Source organism: Sinocyclocheilus grahami, unplaced genomic scaffold (genome assembly GCF_001515645.1).
Source record: "Sinocyclocheilus grahami isolate Dianchi unplaced genomic scaffold, SAMN03320097.WGS_v1.1 scaffold121.1, whole genome shotgun sequence".
NCBI classification, from domain to species: Eukaryota; Metazoa; Chordata; class Actinopteri; order Cypriniformes; family Cyprinidae; genus Sinocyclocheilus; species Sinocyclocheilus grahami.
Genome location: NW_015505300.1, coordinates 208,685 through 227,476, shown reverse-complemented (window position 1 = coordinate 227,476; position 18,792 = coordinate 208,685). Strand labels below are relative to the sequence as shown.

Here is an 18,792-nt window from a genome sequence, read left to right as displayed (position 1 = left end):
CCCCTACAATCCCTGCCGGTACGAGACTCGAACCCACAACCTTTGGGTTACAAGTCCGACTCTCTAACCATTAGGCCACGACTAATCTTGTGAATGCACAATAAAACCACAAACGTGTCAATAATGTTCTATCATTTTTATTTTATTCACTCAAAATACAAGAATTCTTGGTACTTTTGAGACTTCAATGAGAAAGCTGTTGTTGTGTGGCTCCGTCTTGTGGACATTTTGTTATTTTTCGTGCTATGTTTCTTTTAATGACAGGCAGTGCCATCTGTTGATAATGCAAAGGATGAATTTGGAATGGCATACTACATACTAGAATACTGCATACTATTCTTACTATTTCTGCCATATACTTCTATTGCAAAAATAATAAGAATTGTGTGGAAGTATGAATTCAAAGTGTTTAATGTCTGTTAACTGAGGAAAGATGCATTATGGGACACATTTTGAGCATTCTTTTCTTGGTACTTTTGAGACTTCAATGAGAAAGCTGTTGTTGTGTGGCTCCGTCTTGTGGACATTTTGTTATTTTTCGTGCTATGTTTCTTTTAATGACAGGCAGTGCCATCTGTTGATAATGCAAAGGATGAATTTGGAATAGCATACTACATACTAGAATACTGCATACTATTCTTACTATTTTGCCATATACTTCTATTGCAAAAATAATAAGAATTGTGTGGAAGTATGAATTCAAAGTGTTTAATGTCTGTTAACTGAGGAAAGATGCATTATGGGACACATTTTGAGCATTCTTTGTGTTTTAAAGCTTACAGTCAATATCTCTTCCTTCGGCATATCCTGCAGGCAAGAACGATATATTTGGAGAGCCCATTAATTTATATGCACGTCCTGGAAAGTCAAGGTCTGATGTGAGAGCACTGACGTACTGTGACCTGCATAAAATCCACAGAGATGATATAGTGGAGGTCTTGGACATGTATCCAGAGTTCTCGGACTACTTTTGGAGCAATCTGGAGATCACCTTTAACTTGAGAGATGTAAGCTCGCACATGTCTGTGTAACTTTAATAGTACATAAAGACAAATGTTCAAAAACACACTCATTTGGTTATCTTCTCAACAGACTAACACTAAATCTGGGTCAATGAGCAGTGACCCTGACGATTCTGACCATGGCTGTCTTGACCATCACACACGAAGAGCAAAGCTTTTCTTCAAGTCCAAAAGAAACTCTATCCCACAAGGTAAGAGCAAACACTGTGTGAAAGCTTCTTTCAGATTCTTGAATCTTATTCCTACTGCAATTCCTCTTAGTAGCAGATACAGAGAAGACGGAAGAAAAACTCAATAGGACGACTTTCAGAACACAGAATTTAAGCAAGCAGCACGAGGACAGACAAGCTGCTCATCGGGACTCAGACATTTTTGCCTCCCAGTCCAGCAGTGATGAAGAGGAAGAGACTCTGCGGTCCACTGCAATAGTAGACTGCTCTCAGAGCCATTTCACTAGTATCAGCAATGCTAACAGTGACAAGAACCACAACAGCAGTAACTCTTTTAATGCACTGTCAGGTAGGATTCTGAAAATGTGAACTTTTGTGACTAATCTCTTTCCTGTTAAAACTGGCTTACTGTCTAATTTACAGTAGGTGTACTGTATTATATAAGTGTTATGTATTAGCTCACCTACTTGAAAGAAGTGGACTAAGACAAAATAGAAGAAAAAAAAATAGTTCAGCCAAAAACTTAAGTTGTCATAATTTACTCGCCCTCGTGCCATTCCAAACCCATAAGACTTTCCTTCATCCTTGAAACATAAATGAAGATATTTTTTGATGAACCCTGAGAGATTTTGTCCCTTCATTGAAACTCCATTACTCAAAACTTTGATGCTTCATTAAAAGATCATAAAAGAAATCCACATGAATCGAGTGGTCCACGTTTTCTGAAGAGACATTGTATTGATGAATAGAATAAAAAGCTTTTATTCACATAACACATATTGCTCATCAAATATGGTAAACAAGAAGCTCAAAAATGCTTGCGTGACACAAGAACAAACATCATTGGTTCTCGCATGTCAAGCAAGCATGTTTGAGCTTCCATTTGCCATATTTTATGTGCTGTATGTATGTGTTGATCAATGTTTTTATGTGAATAAAAATCTAATAAAATCTGTTTATAAAATGCCTGTGTCTCTTCAGGAGACTTGTTTTAAACTGCTTGATTCATGTGGATTTCCATTACGATTTTTGAAGTATCAAAGTTTTGGGTAATTGAACTTTCAGTGGAGGAACATAAATCTTTCAAGGTTCATTAAAATATATTTTTGTGTTTCGCAGATGAATGAAATTCTAATGGATTTGGAACAACATGAGGGGGAGGAAATTATGACTACATTTGCTTCTTCTTTTTTTTTTTTTTGGCTGAACTAAGCCTTTAAAGGATACATTCAGGGGGGAAAAATTTAAATTTACTCACACTTATGTTGTTCCAAACCTGTATAAGCGTCTCTTCTGCGAAAAACAAAATAACAAAGGTAGTGGTCATTCTTAGTCTAAAAGATTTGAAGGTTTCAAGCTTCCAAAAGGATGCAGAAGCACCACACAAATATGTGACACTGGACCACAAAACCAGTCATAAGGGTCAGTGTTTCGAAATTTAGATTTATACATCATTAGCAATGCATATTACTAATCAAAAATTAAGTTTTGATATATTTTCGGTAGGAAATTTTCTAAATATCTTCATGGAACATGATCTTTACTTGATATCCTAATGATTTTTGGCATAAAAGAAAAATCTATAATTTTGACCCATACAATATTTTTTTGGCTATTGCTAAAAATATACCCAAGCAACTTAAGACTGGTTTTGTGGTCCAGGGTCACATATTGTAAAAACATTGCTAATGTAGCCCATACAGCTGTATATAACAAAGTATTGAGATGAAATTTTGTTATTGACCAAATACTTATTTTCCACCTTAATTTGCAAATAAATTCTTTAAAAATCCTACAATGTGATTTTCTGGATTTTTTTTTTCTCATTTTGTCTCTCATAGTTGAGGTATACCTATGATGAAAATTACAGGCCTCTCTCATCTTTTTAAGTGGGAGAACTTGCACAATTGGTGGCTGACTAAATACTTTTTTCCCCACTGTATCTATGACTATAAGTCATTATTTACTGATAATCTTCCAAACTAGTGAGCTGTTAACCATTACAGCCAGATCATTGAGTCAGTGAGAATTCAAGAACCGGATATGATTCATGAATGAATCATTCAGGCTGGTTATATGAACTGAACAAACAGATTCATTCATTCAAACAGACATCGCTACTTCTCTCCTGAACTCTCAAGGGGATGCCATGATTTTCATTGTATACCAACTTCAATTTCTATCTGTTTTTCACACAAAGCTATTGTATGACTCCAGAAGACTCATGGTGCTTGATGCTCCAATGAAAAAAGTCATCAGGATATTCTTAAAAAATTCATACAGGTTTGGAACGACATGGTTGTGTATAAATATAATGACCAAATTGCCACTTTTAGGTGAACTCTTCCCTTGCAGTGAGTGCATAGTTTTGACATTACCCTTCTCTTAAATTAGGAGCTCTTTCTGGGGTTTCTAACATCTTCAGCTTTTGGGGGGACAGTCATGGCCATCAGTACCAGGAAGTACCCAGCCACAGTATGTCTTTACCCTCATCTTCAGTGCCCTCCAATACTGTCCTGCACAGTGTTACCCATCGTCATTGCACTGAGGTAGAGAATAGACTGGAAATGATGCAGAGACAGCTCCACAGGTGAGATCCCGCTACAGTATTGTTGTTATCTTGGCATCCTTTACTCTTTATCCATATACTTTGAGCTGTGTTTGTTGTCTTGTTTCTTTCAAAGATTGGAGAAGCGCATGTCAACAGACATGAGGGCCATAATGCACTTGCTTCAGAGGCAGCTGGTGCTGGTTCCACCGGCCTACAGCTCTGTGACGTCCCCTATAGAAGCATCTTCAAATCCACCCAAACCAGGCCAGAAACTAATCCATCCTGTCAACCTTTTGGAGACGGAAACGCCAGCCATTCTCTCTGAGGTATTTCACAAACTTTCAAATTACAGTCATCAATTTTTATTGAATCTCATACGAGTCTTTAAATCTTTCTCTTGGATTTTTCCCAGATACTTGATCCCCACGAATTTACTGACAGTCCCATAAAGTCCAGTGAAAGTCTGTCAGGGGCAATGGAGCTCCAGCTCTTAAACTCTTCCTTACAGCCATCCTCTGAGACTCCTTCTGGGTCTTATTCTGAAAGATGGCCATGTAGCATGGGCCACAATGACCCTGATTATCTTACAGCACACACTGACCAGCAACAAATAGTCATAGCTGATCAAGGTAGTTCTAGTTTTTTGGATGCAGAGCCTATTGGAACTGTTCACCATCCACAAGCTGGACTGAGGTTAGATTTGGAGTGTTCAAGACGCCTATCATTGCCAGTGCAACATCATGTAAAGGATGATTCCTCAATCCAAAAACGACATGGCTCTAATCCTGGGTGTTAAGATTGAAACTTTTGTTCAGCATGTCAGTGGAAAACAATGCATACATCCTGACTGACCGCAACAATGTTGGCAGGATGTTTTGAAGACCTTCTACTTCAGGTTCATATTAATTACCTCAGAAAGTCTAACATAGAGGCATCATTAATGTCCCTGTAGATTGGTACATTCGTGTTAGCTGGTCTAACGATGCTTGTTGTTTTTACCTGCCTCTCACTGAAAATGTTTAATTTTACGAAAGTGTTCACTTGGTATTTTGAGGTGTAAATGTAATGATTTATATTAGCATATCAGTTTTTTAACAGTGTGGTTTTGTGTTGAATTGATGGTTGTTTGTTTGGAAGTTTTGGACAATCTGTAGCAATACACTGTAAAGTCTTCAGAGTATGATTTATTAGTGTTTAACTGGACATTTGGAAACTTCAAATCTCAGGTGGACGAACCCCAAGCTCATCTCTAGTAGCTAAAATACCTCAGAGTGAGTGATTCCAGGGAATAATGGTTAATCCTGCTGAATAACATGCCAGTAGTTTACATGACTGAAATCATTGTTTATATCTTTCAGGCCATCCACTGTAAAGATTTTCCTGTGAGAATAAGTTATCACTCTAAATATATAATCATCAGTTTGGCCATAGGGTCAAAACGTGTTAAATGTGATTTAGACAGATTATGACTAAAAATCCATTTAGATCATAATCCATATCACTAGTACAATTAGTGATGAAATATACATGTATAAAACATATATGATCAGTTGGCACTGGTTCATGCCAAACACATCCAGTAATAAGCCATACTATAAATGTGCTAGAAAGATATTTTATAGGGAATGTGGTATATAGAAAGGATATAGCTTGGAATGTGCATATGTATTATAACATCCTAAGTAGGAATATTTATTGTTAGCTTACTATAAACTGATTATTGTGCAGATTTTATCTCTTAATAACTGATAATCACATTCACACCGAATAAATTAATTCATATAATTCATCAGTCTTTTGAAGTTTATTAAACATGTCTCGCCTGACTGAATGAATGAGAACCACCATCCTTTCCTTGTGTTTCTCTGGTGTCAGAAATAATGTTTTTCTTTTTCTAAATGTCACCACCTCTACAATGCTGCACCAATGATATTCATTTGCAAGGCTTTGATATTTATGTCAGTGGATTCAATCTATAGAGCTATAGGGGGGTAAACTGAAAGTCTGCATCTATGCTCAAGCTCTGCCCAATTTCCACAGGACTGCTAAATTAAAACGGGAAGTTGGTGTGTGTCTAAATGTGATATGTATCCTTCTGCTCATTGCTACCTCTTGTTTTACTCCCAACTATAACTGTCCTTTGAAATATCTTTTCAGCATCAAATAACTATGAATATAAGAAATTGCTTTGTAAGTAAATTATAATAGGATATGCTTAAGCCAGAGTGTAGACAAACCCTTCCATCTTTGACAGACAGAAAAAAGGCCCACCTAAACTGTCAATATGTATTTAAGACGACTATAGCATATATAAAAAGAAGGAAAATTCATTGACCTGTTCATGCAAGCATAGCTCCTGAAAGGAAACACAGGTTCAGTGTAATAGGAAACCAGCAGAAAGAGACACACCCACTCACAAAAATAAAGGGAGTCCTGCACTAAGCCTATTATTGTTATATTTTTATGTTAACGCTACTTAATCATGTTCCAGAACCGGATAAACAACACAATAGAGGAATTCCGTCCTTCCACAACACTTGATGCTCTTTTAAACTCGCAGCCTATTTTTATAAGGGTGTCATAAATGTATGAGGTTACATTCAGGGGATTTTCAAATGCATTTTCGCATGAAGAACTGGAAACTACAAGGGTATCACGTCTCACATCGGACAGTCTGATGTTCCTCGATACAATGTCATCTAGTCAGATGCCCAAACAGATCTATTCAATGCCAATTCAGCGCGCCGTTGCTGATGTATTGATTGGCGAATCTCCCTGCCCCTCATCTGTCATCAACATGCTCATTGTGTCTATTAGCTGTCCATCAATACTGGTGGGGTACTCATGTAACAACCAAGAATTTAAGATGCTCAATTCCAAGAGCAGTCTATAGCGGCTCGAAAAGGGAACGTATACAATTTGCCTGAATTGTGATTGGTCGAGGGGGATAAGGGGCGTGGCGTCGTCCTGCGATCACAGAGGCGCACTGTACGAGAGGGCGGATCTGACTGTGCACATCGGCCAACACTACAGCGTACTGAATTTTAAAAACAACAACAACGGGTAAGTGCACTTTGACATTGCGATTAGCGCTCACATTATACAATAGGAAACACCATCAAGACGCGTGCGTTAAAAAAAACCTACGCGTAACGAAGACAAAAATTGTTAACGAATCGGCGTGCACGCGGAGATTGGGATGCAGTCGCAGTCTGCTTGACAGCCGTTAGTTATTGTTATATGCACGCGAGATACTCATGCGATGTAAATAAAGGGTGTCCACGACTCAACGCTCTTTCGTTTCCAAACGTTCACAAACATGTCGACCTGCCGAGATTTCTTTGTTTGGGCACTGCCGCAGTTTGGATGCTCAGGACAGGTGTCCTCCGCAGCAAACCTCTATTGAAAACTACTGTAGTTACATAATTTAAGTAGTGCCACATATTGCTTTACCATTGTGAGATGATGAAATCGTGCGAGGTTCCTTATAAAGGACATTTTAAGCTTTACACTCCATATAAACTGCAAGAGAGCGACGCGACAAATGAGAACGCGCCTGTTATAATAAACGAAGCTGGTTTGATTGTAATAAGCGCGTTGTAGTTTGTCGCATCGCATTGTTTTCATTCATACTGGCACGTAGCGTGTTTAGTGTCTCTGTGCGTTGCGTCTCTGCAGTGCACCTCTTCAACATGCCTCATGGACATGCGTCATACTGTAAAATGCAATCGAAATGGAACAAACGATCAGAAACCGACTCATTGTGGGTCATGCATGGATGTCTGGGACTGTGGGAGAGGTGCATATGTGTTATGAAACATAACTATTCCCTCGTGGCCTCTTTTTCTCGTTTGATATTCTGAATTGTTGCACTATAGAGGGGCAACAACACTCTGACCACACCCCCCTTAAGTCTTATTCTTGATTCATTGCACATTATTTCTCCTTCTTTACACTGTGACTGGCTGTTTGCTTTGCATACAGGTCATGAACAAATGTCAGTGGTGTTTATTAAGTTAAAGCTGGCGTGAAGGACAAGGAGATGCCCCCTTTTGAGTCTATAATCTTGTCTGTATTTTATTATTTTTGCATGTAGGGTGAGGTCAGTAAAAGTGGGGTATCAGGTAAACTGTGAGAAATATGTACAAATATCGATATGCTTTTAAATATCAGGAGACAATTAAATATAGCAGTGATTAATACCACAGAGGTTGTCATTCTGTAAATGTTTTCATTTGCCTGGTATCATCATAGTGGGTGTGATCGTGCTTTAACATGTAAATGGTCTCAGGAAGCACATAAAAAATCCACTGGTAGATGAGAATGTTCCTCTCTAACAAAAGCCTGTATAAATAATATAAAATCAATCTAAAATATTACTGTGTATTTTAATTGATGATTTGGTTTTGCAAAACAATCTATATTTTCTTGGTAATCTTTAAACCCATTCTGATGGATTATGATCATTAATCTTCATACTTTTCATCATCATTTAAAATCGAAATATTTCATGATAGCCTAATTGTAGCTGTGCTGTTATGTTATATTATGTTACATCTGATGGTAGCTGGTTTTGTACAGTTTCTAACCAGACCAAATTGGGGTCTAGATCAAGCTAGACCTTGATAAAGCTGCTTAGTGCTGGTAGACAATGTCAGACTGGTAACAACCCAGCTGTCATGCTCCAAAAAGCAGATTGGACACTTTAAACTGATATTACATGTTTTTTTCCAGCAGGGATATAGACCTTAATTTGACAAAACTAGGAATATAAAACCTTTTTCTGTGCTCCATCATGAACATGAAAATCATCATACAATTTTTTATTTTTATTTTTAATAATTACTGCTTTATAATTCAGTAAAATAAATAAATAAAAAAAAGTTTTATGCAACTATAGGGTGAACCAGCTGTGTCATCATATGTTGCTGGCAAAGGGAAGCTCTGTAAGATGGCATGCTGTTTTCTGGACTGCTGTGATTCTGGGGTGTCAGGTCAGGGCCTGCCAGCCTGTTGAGAAGCCCTACGTCCCGTCATACATAATCTTCATTCCCCTCACTGATGGCCTCTGACTCTAATCTGCACAGACCCCCCCCCCCCCCCCCCTTCCCATTTTAGGACAGTGATGTAAGCTGAGGGTGAGAAATAAGATCATATTTTGTTACAAAAATATCAGGTTGGCTGATAATAATGAAACACAAACAATCTAACGGATAGCAGTTTGACATTTGAAGGTGCCTTATTTTTGGATGCCTCATTTTTACTCAGAATAACTAAGAGACAGACAGTGAATGGTAGTGGCACAGATACATAAATCCTGCCACAATGAGTGGCAGCCAATAACCGCATGCTCAGTGGCTTTGGCACACAATGGAACACATTGAGCCAGACTCCCATCCCACGTTCTGTGTGCATTCACACAGGAATGGTTGGAATACAGCGTTTACACAGCTTCACAAATGGTTGCCAAATGCCAGTGCTCAAAAACTCTTGTGAGTTCACCATTCTCTTTTAAACCGCACGAGGACAGAGCGTGCGCTTTTGTCAGACTCTGTTTAGATTTTGGACCATTTGGCTTGAGCAACATTTGAAGAGACACATCTGGTCCATTGTTGAATCTCTACGTTTACACAAATTTATGCTGTCGCTCAAACAATTTAAATTTAAAAATTCACATGAATTTAAGAATGTCTCAGTATTCTCTCTTTTTTTTTTTTACTTTTCAGGGATAGTCCACCCAAAATGAACATTATATTTACTCACCCCCATGTTGTTCCAAACCTGTATGCATTTCTTTCTTCTGTGGGGCCTTAAATAATACATTTGAGGAACAGTGTGAACCCAGCATAGAAGACCACTGACTGTCATTTTATAGACAAAAAATATTTCTCAAACTATCTTCATGTTCCACAGGAGAAAGAAAGTCATACAGGTTTGGAATTACATAAGGGTAATTTTTTGGTGGAGTATTCCACAAGTGTGTCAAACCTGACGATCATGTTCTCCTGCATGATTTCAGTTGATTCAAAGAGCATCTTGTGCTTCAGTGGAAGAAGATCATCTGACTGTCTGTACAAAGAGTCAAATGATCAGTCACACATTTACTTGATTAGTGACATAAAATAGTGCAGAATCTTTAATATTTTCTCTTAATTTAAATTGATTAGTAACCATGGTAATTTCACTTTAGAAATATAACTTTTTTCTAATAGTCAAGAATTAAGACGAGAAGTTTCTTTAATATAGCCTCATGTGTTCAATATAGTCTCAGGCTTTTGGACGACACTGTACTTACACACACGCATACACCCACCCACAGTGTTCAGGCCTCTTGAATCAAACAAATGATTTAAGTGAACAAGAGTGTCCCTCCAAAACAGAGAGTGATGGCACTCTGTGAGATGCCACTTTGTGCCAGGGCTGGTGACATCACGCAAGGCACAGAGAAAAACTGCTGAATCACAGCAGGACACAGAGCCATGTTAGAGTCAGAGCAGTAAAAGTGCAGAGATGTACCTGTGTCTCATTTGCCACGGTCTGATGAATAAGCCTTAGGATACCACACCATATGACCTGCCATATGACATGTTTTTTTCCTCTCTGAAAAAAATAGAGTTCGGCTTTAATAATACAGTAGTGTTTTGTTAACCAAATCTAAAACTTGATAAAGATAATTTTTGGTAATTGAAATAAAACAAAATAAAATGTAAATATTATATGAAACACTTCATCTAAAACATAAACGAAAATTATATTACCTTGGAAACTAACTGAAATGAACTATTATCAGCTAAATATTATTAACTGAATATATTTATAAATATTTAGTCAGATTAATTCAATATTTTTAACTTTAAAATGACTACAACTGAGATAAAATAAAATAATTTAAATCTAAATGGAAATTAAAAATGACAAAGAAATGTTACAGAATTACTCAAACCTAAACTGAAATTAACATGAAATCCGATCATATCAAAATAAAAGCTAATTGAAAATATTCATGAATACTATAACTGTATGTAAACAATAATAATAATAAAAAAACTGATAACCAGATCAGAATTTGTTTTAAGATCATTGATGAAAATATGCCCACATATATGATTTATCCACAAAACTGAAGGGGATGATGTAGAAAGATTTCTGTATGAAGTCATTTTAGGGATTATAGCAGTCAAGCTTTGTTTTGCCAAATGTTTTGTTCATACGGTTGAATGTTACTGTATGTCAGTGTGTGCTACTGTACAGTAACAGCTGATTACAGTAAGTGTTTTGGGCTGGTTTTGTAGTGTCTACAGGAGATTCAGTCCGGCTGATAAATACAAGGGGGAATCACACTACCTCTAATCCCTTCATTTTTTTTGGACCAGCTAGGCCTCTTACCATCCATCAGGATATCAACAGAATTTCACTTTACATCCATCTACATACAGGGGGATGGGAAAGACAAGGAGAGGGAGAAGGAAATACAAAGATGAAGCTGTGGATAAGTAATAAAAGTGAATAGGAAAGACCCCCCGCTGAAATCGAGAGAGTGAGTGCGAGGACGATTCAGGGGGAGGAGATGGATTCTGGGTAGATTCTGGGGCAGCAGCATTTTAATCCCATGTTTAGCTTTGAACAGACTTGTATAATCATATTAATGTCTGTACTGGATAGATCAAATCCGTTGTGGAGATTTGTTTGGCTCATAATTCATTTGCCCCCCGCTGTCAAAATGCACGACAGCTTGATTTGGTTCTTGATGGTTTGTATGTTCGTCACGCAACAGTGTTGCTGCTTTTTGGACCTTTGTTGAACAGGACAGTGTGTAATTGTGTTAATCTGGGTTCTCTGAATGTGGATAGTGTGACAGCTAGAGAAACAATGAGACAGTTAAACTCGTGCCTTGGGTAGTGCACAATGACAAGCTCGCCCTCTCTGTCCCTTTCTTTCTCTCACTATCCTTTTCTGAGTTTTCCTCCTTTATTTTCCCTCAGTGACACTGTTTAGAGGCATAATACATAGTTGTTTTTGTGTTCACATGCTCGTAGTGTACAATTGTGTCACATATGTTTTATAGAAGCATTTTCTCTTGTGTTCTGCCGTTAAAAGGAAATCATCAGTTTAACCTTTCAAAGAGTAACTTATGACAGCTGTACATTTGGCATTCAGCCACATCCTTCAAAATAGCTGCTGATCTTAATATGTGGTGCACAGGCACATGATCAGATTTGTCTAGGTCTGAACATCTGGCCATATTTATGTGTTGTAAGCCTTCATACGAGAAATCTTTGAGTGTTTGACCCCGCTGAGTGTATGCACAATGACAAGCTCGCCCTCTCTGTCCCTTTCTTTCTCTCACTATCCTTTTCTGAGTTTTCCTCCTTTATTTTCCCTCAGTGACACTGTTTAGAGGCATAATACATAGTTGTTTTTGTGTTCACATGCTCGTAGTGTACAATTGTGTCACATATGTTTTATAGAAGCATTTTCTCTTGTGTTCTGCCGTTAAAAGGAAATCATCAGTTTAACCTTTCAAAGAGTAACTTATGACAGCTGTACATTTGGCATTCAGCCACATCCTTCAAAATAGCTGCGGATCTTAATATGTGGTGCACAGGCACATGATCAGATTTGTCTAGGTCTGAACATCTGGCCATATTTATGTGTTGTAAGCCTTCATACGAGAAATCTTTGAGTGTTTGACCCCTCTGAGTGTACCCTAAATTACTCATTGATTTGAAGATATGTAAAAAAAATAAAAAAAAAATAGGCCATTTAATTTTTATTGCAGGATTATCTAGGGCAAGATATATAGAGAGTATGTACATGCCCTTTCAGCTGCATTACATTTTAGGTTCAGGCCTGCTTTGTTTTCACTGATCGCCTTCACTTTTTTTCTACAGGAGGATGGACTTCAGTTTACGTGATGCCTTCACAGATGGGGCACCTAAGGCGACCCAGGACAGCCTGCTGAAGAGGGATTTTGTGGCCGGGTTGGAGGCACAGACCTATGATGATAAAGTGGGCGAGACCGTAGGGAAGTCAGACTACCGCCCCCTTCTAGATGGACTGGATGGCAAAAGAGAAAGTATGTGTTTTTGAATATGAAGTTTTCCCGTAACTGAAAATGTACTCATCTTAATGTTATGCAGTAACAAAATGTTTTAATCAAACACAAAAGGATATTTATTGTTCAAGTATATTTAATGTCCAAGCAGCTTTTTTTCATACAACAAGCTTCCAAATGGATAAAAAAACACCATAAAAGTATAGTATTTGTGACATTTGTACATTTAGAATATGTTACAGAAATTTCAAATAAGTGCTGTTCTTTTGAACTTTTTATTCATCAAAGAAACAAAATGTATCATGCTTTCCACAAAATATTAAGCTGCACAACTGTTTGTAAGATTAATAAGAATAAGTTTTTTTTTCTTAAACACCAAATCAGCATATTAGAATGATTTCTGAAGGATCATGTGACACTGAAGATTGGAGTAATGATGCTGAAAATTCACAGGAATAATAAAGAAATTAAAATAATTAATCAATTAAATAATTAATGAATTCTATTTTGAAATATATTTTTAAAAGAAAACTGTTTTTTTACTGCAAATAAATGTAGCCTTGGTGTTTTTTTCTTTCAAAAACCTACATAAATTGACCTCAAACTTTGAACATTAGTGTATTTATTTGCTGCTTTTTTTGTTGTTGCAGATATGTTGGTTTATATTGTGTAGTAAAATGCAACATCAGGAACAGCCTGTTCTCTTTCACTTTTGTAATTTACTGTCTTCCTTTTGCATTGGACGGTAATCTGGGGCCGGTTGCATAAAAAGGTTTAGACTAGTCTTAAAAGTTATTCATCTAATTATTTTTCTTTAAGACTGGTCAAAAACATTCGGTTACATAAAAACTTGAATAAAAAAAAACAAAAACATTACCCCTTGGCTAACTGCTTGTTGGTCAGACTAGTTCTTAAGACACTGTGTTAACATAGAGGCTAGTTTATGTAACTGGCCCCTGATGTATCTAATCTGAAGTAGATGCTTTTTGTGGTTGTTTATTTGTGTTTCTCTCTTCTCTATCCGCCACAAAGTATAATGGCAAGTGGCAGAAGCACATTTTATTCCTGTCCTCTAGTTTCACATTCTGTTCACGTTGGTTTTATGAGAAAAAAACTCATTGATATTCCAAGGTATTTTTGGTTGCTTTTATGCTTGTTTGTCTAGGACATACGCCTGATCATGGTTGGCAACATCTCAGATCTAAGATTTTTTTTTTTCGCCTCAAACTGTGATATCTTCTGCCAAGAACCCATCCGAGTGATCTCTAGGTTCGGTTAAGCGAACATCATCCTTCCTCCTGGGTTACAAACATCACAACTATTTATTCTTAAATGTGTTTTTTATTTGCTGGGGCATATTTTCACAGTTTAATCACCTGGTATGCATAAAAGCGCTAATAGTGTCTAGGCTACTGACTAATCTGTTATTGTTTAACACTGGTGCTTTTTGTGAAGTTAGTCATTGGTAAAACATCTAGAAACAAACTATTTTAGTAAAATTCACATAGAAGCTATGACATTGCAGTAGGTAAATTAACTTTTAAAGCTTTTGGGCATACTTTTCTGGGATTAGGCCATCCTTTTCTATTTCTCTTTATCCTATATTAATCATATGAAAGGTTTTTTTTTCTACACGTAAGATAAATGTTGACCTTTACAGTATGACATTGGGCTAGTGCTTGACAGAATGCTTAGACATCAATACAGCAGGATGCATTCTCAACAACAGCAAGGTATGTGTATATGTGTGCAAAAGTGAGCATGTATGTGGATGCTAACATCAGCAAATCTGTCCACAGCAGATGTGACGGATATTTTTAATAGCTTCAGTCAAAGATCCATATGAGATTAAATTTCTGCCTCCATTAAGAGAGAGAAATGGCCATTTATTTGATGTTACTGTAAATACTTGCACTCTCAGTATGATTAAGGCTGTAGCATATGTCTTTCTGTAGTAGCTTCTCATCAGATCATTGCTGGAACTGAAATTTCAGTGAGAAATAATTACTAAGTGTAAGTTGACAGTATTGATAAAACATTACAGCCAGCTAGCAGGTAAGGAATATATTTTTCCTGACACACTTTTTCCACTGAAAAGGTTATGTGAGATAAAGCTTGTTTATTGACAAAGTAATAAAGATTCATGGAAATTGTAAGTTGTCTGTTGACAAGCGCTTGAAGGCTCATTTCTAAAGAACAAAGTACAAGTAAAGATGATTAATCAATACATATGCTGGCTATTACAGGCTGTGCAGCTGCTTGGAAAGATAATAAAATTACACTTGAAGTCCATTATCGTATATATTTTCATTGATGTCTTTTTTAGTATCATAACATTTTAATATCGTTTTACATCTAATAAACTGAAGAATTAATAGAAATTTGGCAAATTATGTATTATTTGCAAGGCTCTTGTCCTACTCTGCTCTCATATGACAATTAAATGTTGCAGACATCAAGGGTTTTCAAATAGGTTAGAAAACATTATTTTCATTGTGCAGTATAACATGCAATAGCATACATTGCCAGTTTATTTATTTTAATATACTGCACTAAGTTTTATTGCAAAACATATGCTACAAAAATTTCCATTTTAGTTTTGAGATCTGTGGAAAGTGTGATGTAGAAAAATTTGTCACTTGTCACAAAGTCCAAAAACCATATAAGCAATCTATTGTGGTTAGATTAAATATGATTTATTTTTAATAGGAAATATTAAATCTGTAGTCTTTGAATATAGAAAAATAGCACCCTCTGGTTATTATTGATGTCTAGTTATTGAAATGCTGAAAAAGAGCTTGTGTCAACTGAATAGTTGGTATATAAACATGAATTAGTAAATTAAGTGAAAATAATTACAATTACATTTAGTAGATTCAAGTAGAATTATTTTGTGTATCATTTCAGTGTGCTTTAAAAGGATACACCACCCAAAAATGGTGAAAAATTGGTCATCATTGACTCGCCCACATGTGAATTCTAACCTGTAGGACTTTTTTCTTCTTCTCTGGAACACAAAAGAGGATATTTTGAGAAATGTCTCTGTGTTTTTTGTTTTTTTGTCCATACAGTGGAAGTCAGTGGGGTCCAGTGATATTTGGTTCCCAACATTTTCACAATGTCTTCTACTTAATTAATTAGTTGATCAACTTAATATTTCTGTAAAAATTGTGTAGTATATCTATCATGTTTGTGCGCTTTTGTAACCATATTGCATGAGACACTGGTTCTTTGTCTGTGCTGCTGGTACTCACAGTACAGCATTGGTTTATGACGTTATGTAACTGATTCTGTGCTGAATAGGATGTCTGCTGCTTCCCCCTTTAACTGCAAAAGGAGGCTCTCTACCACAGCATGACTTGGCAGTCTGCACTTCAAGTGCCTCATGTCTGGGACAAAAATGACTATTTTTAGTTCCTCCTCCATTTTGTTGTTTAACTGTAGCTTGTTTTCAGGTTCATATGCTTCTCTTTGTGAGGCCATTGCTCTGTTTGGGTTTATTTTAGTACACCATCAGCATCCCGAAGCATAAAGAAGATTGAAAACATGCTACTTGAGACATAAACACACAAATCACCTAGAAGACCCATTAGGGTCGACCCCTCTGTACCTTATCAACATTCAACTCAAAGGCCTGGCCAACAGATTCCCATTGCATCCTTGCTAATATAGCAGACACAGCATGACTCACAGTGACATGTACACCGATTCTGTTCCACAAAGAGGATAATTGCATGGAGCTGGAACAGCCTAGTCCTGTAGGAGTGTGATCATTAATCCAGGGCTGGTATCTGAGCTAATGCTGGTTCAGTGCTGGTTCCTCGTGTCGGTCAGTTTTGATGCTAACAGAGTGCTTTGCCTAGGGAATGTAGAGCAGCCTCAGCTGGTTGTATAACTACAGTAACAGGCCTGCAGTCCCAGCCTGTCCCATCGTCTCAGCATCACTCATCTCCAGTTGCCCTTCTCATAACGGTGAAATATTGGAATGGATGGGAGCAGGCCTATTTTCAGGGATGCCTCTCCCCAGTGCCTTTGACAGGGGACACATTAAACTAGACAGTCAATCAGATTTCATGAAAGTAACATTTACAGGACTTAATAAATGCAAGTTACTAATGAAGAGGATGTGTTCACCACGCTGTTAAAACACTCCTCTTTTTCACAGATGGGTCATTCTCAGGTGGGTGTTGTGAATTGTGTCTGAGCAATTCAGCATTTCATACATAAAATTACTATACAGAATTATTGTTGAACCATTTAAACCGTGGGTGTGTTTTTGTGTCATTCAAAATTAAAAATAAAATATACTTAATATAATACATTTCCACAGATCATGAAAAATAACTTACAGAATATGTTTACAATTTAACCACATAGATTTCAATTAAATTGAAATAACTTTTGTTGCCAAAAAGTTGGTTATTATTGTTATTTGGTTAATAATGATTAGTGAAATGCATTACAGTTCTTTTAAATGTTAAATTTCTGAAGATTCAGTATTCTGGCTTTTACCCAACAGATCATAAAATTAAAAAAAATAGTCAGAAAGAGCTCTTACTACTACAATTTTGAAGAGATTTTATAATTTGTCAGGAACTTTGGTAGGTCTGATATAGTTCTTTTTTTGTCTAAAATTTAGAAACCTTCCTGTGCCACATTTTTATATATTTGTTATAAATATATTTTATATACTTAACTAACAGGTTAGTTAAATACAGTAGCTACTGTATGTAGTTGTTTTATATACTGATGTCTTTGGTGTTAAAAATCTGTATTTTATTAAAATCACCACTCTCTGAAATGTGAAGAAGAAAAATGTAGAAATATTTATGCATTTTCTGCATAAATCCTTTGCTCTTTAGGTTTAAAAACTAACAGAGTACACTTATACACTTATACAGAGTCAGTTTGTATGTTTTCTCTCTTCTCAGGGTCTGGGTTCATGTCTGTAGGCCAGACTGGAGGGCAACGCCAGGACCCTCAGGGAGACATCCATCCCAGCCCGCCTGGACAATATGTCTATAAGAATGACTTTCAATCAGGTGGGATCATTGCGTACGTCAGGCTTGCTTAAGAGAATTGAATGAAATAGTTCACAAAAAAAATTATTATGTGCTAGACGTTAGTCCAAATCTTTCTAATTCCAGGCCCAACATCAATGATTGAAAAGCCTGTCCAATTAGGAAACCAGCAGATGGGATCTACGATGAAGGACAACAGCATGGACTCTTTTCTGGGTAACCACAGCAATTTTTGTACTTGCTGACTTAAGGTTGTGGGTTCGATTCAGTTAATTTCCTCAGGCTCTGTTCAGTTTTAATGCAGTATTGCTCTACTGCTCTATGCTTCAGGGTTCTCTCAGCCTGGAATGAATATCGGTATGAATATGAATGTTGGCATGGCCCCTTTCCAGAGCTTCAAACCCCCCAGCATGGGTGAACCTCAGAAGACCTTACCCTTGTTTGCCAATGAACCACCCAAACCATCCCAGATAACTGCTAATTCCAGTGAAACAAGCCCTCGTAACAGCCAGGATAATTCTGCAGGTAAAGTCTATCGCCACTTAAGGCACCTCACTGCAGTCTAGAACAGGTAAGACAGACTTTAAACACAGATATTAAGATGCTGATTGATTGTTATATCACATAATGTCCTATGATCACAGCTCTCATATCATTCCACTCTGTCTGGTCAAGGCATGGATGCCTCATCAATATCATGTCATAAGATAAATGCTTCATACTTTTCATGGTCTTCAAGTTATCTCTTATTATGAGTATGATTTTACTGATGTGATAAGCGATAGTAAGGTTGTTAACTCTGGTATTGAATGCCATGAGTATATATACCCCGAAAAAGGGTAATTAGTGACTTGACTAAATATCTTGCTTACTGAAAGGACCATTTCAAAACATTGTACATGATGGATCATGATAGACAATGATCATCATTCACAGTTTGTCCTTTGATTCAGACTAGCCAGTGTGCACTATG

At 36.9% G+C, this 18,792-nt stretch overlaps 2 protein-coding genes across 7 annotated transcripts in view; both read left to right on the top strand.

Annotated features, from left to right (window-relative positions):
- kcnh2a (potassium voltage-gated channel, subfamily H (eag-related), member 2a) overlaps positions 1-5,504 on the top strand; it is a 45,698-nt gene extending 40,194 nt beyond the window's left edge. The window contains exons 10-15 of one of the 2 annotated variants that reach the window (XM_016278339.1): positions 814-1,007; positions 1,093-1,213; positions 1,284-1,541; positions 3,587-3,782; positions 3,877-4,069; positions 4,156-5,504. In XM_016278339.1, the coding sequence (XP_016133825.1) occupies positions 814-1,007; positions 1,093-1,213; positions 1,284-1,541; positions 3,587-3,782; positions 3,877-4,069; positions 4,156-4,539 (1,346 nt within the window). In that variant the 3' untranslated portion in view covers positions 4,540-5,504. The remainder of the gene's footprint in view (positions 1-813; positions 1,008-1,092; positions 1,214-1,283; positions 1,542-3,586; positions 3,783-3,876; positions 4,070-4,155) is intronic. The other variant, XM_016278340.1, reaches the window with a different exon arrangement.
- Positions 5,505-6,728: 1,224 nt separating this feature from the next.
- map4l (microtubule associated protein 4 like) overlaps positions 6,729-18,792 on the top strand; it is a 39,450-nt gene continuing 27,386 nt past the window's right edge. For all 5 annotated transcript variants that reach the window (XM_016278346.1, XM_016278342.1, XM_016278344.1 and 2 more), the window contains exons 1-5: positions 6,729-6,806; positions 12,635-12,819; positions 17,730-17,840; positions 17,946-18,035; positions 18,150-18,344. In XM_016278346.1, the coding sequence (XP_016133832.1) occupies positions 12,639-12,819; positions 17,730-17,840; positions 17,946-18,035; positions 18,150-18,344 (577 nt within the window). In that variant the 5' untranslated portion in view covers positions 6,729-6,806; positions 12,635-12,638. The remainder of the gene's footprint in view (positions 6,807-12,634; positions 12,820-17,729; positions 17,841-17,945; positions 18,036-18,149; positions 18,345-18,792) is intronic.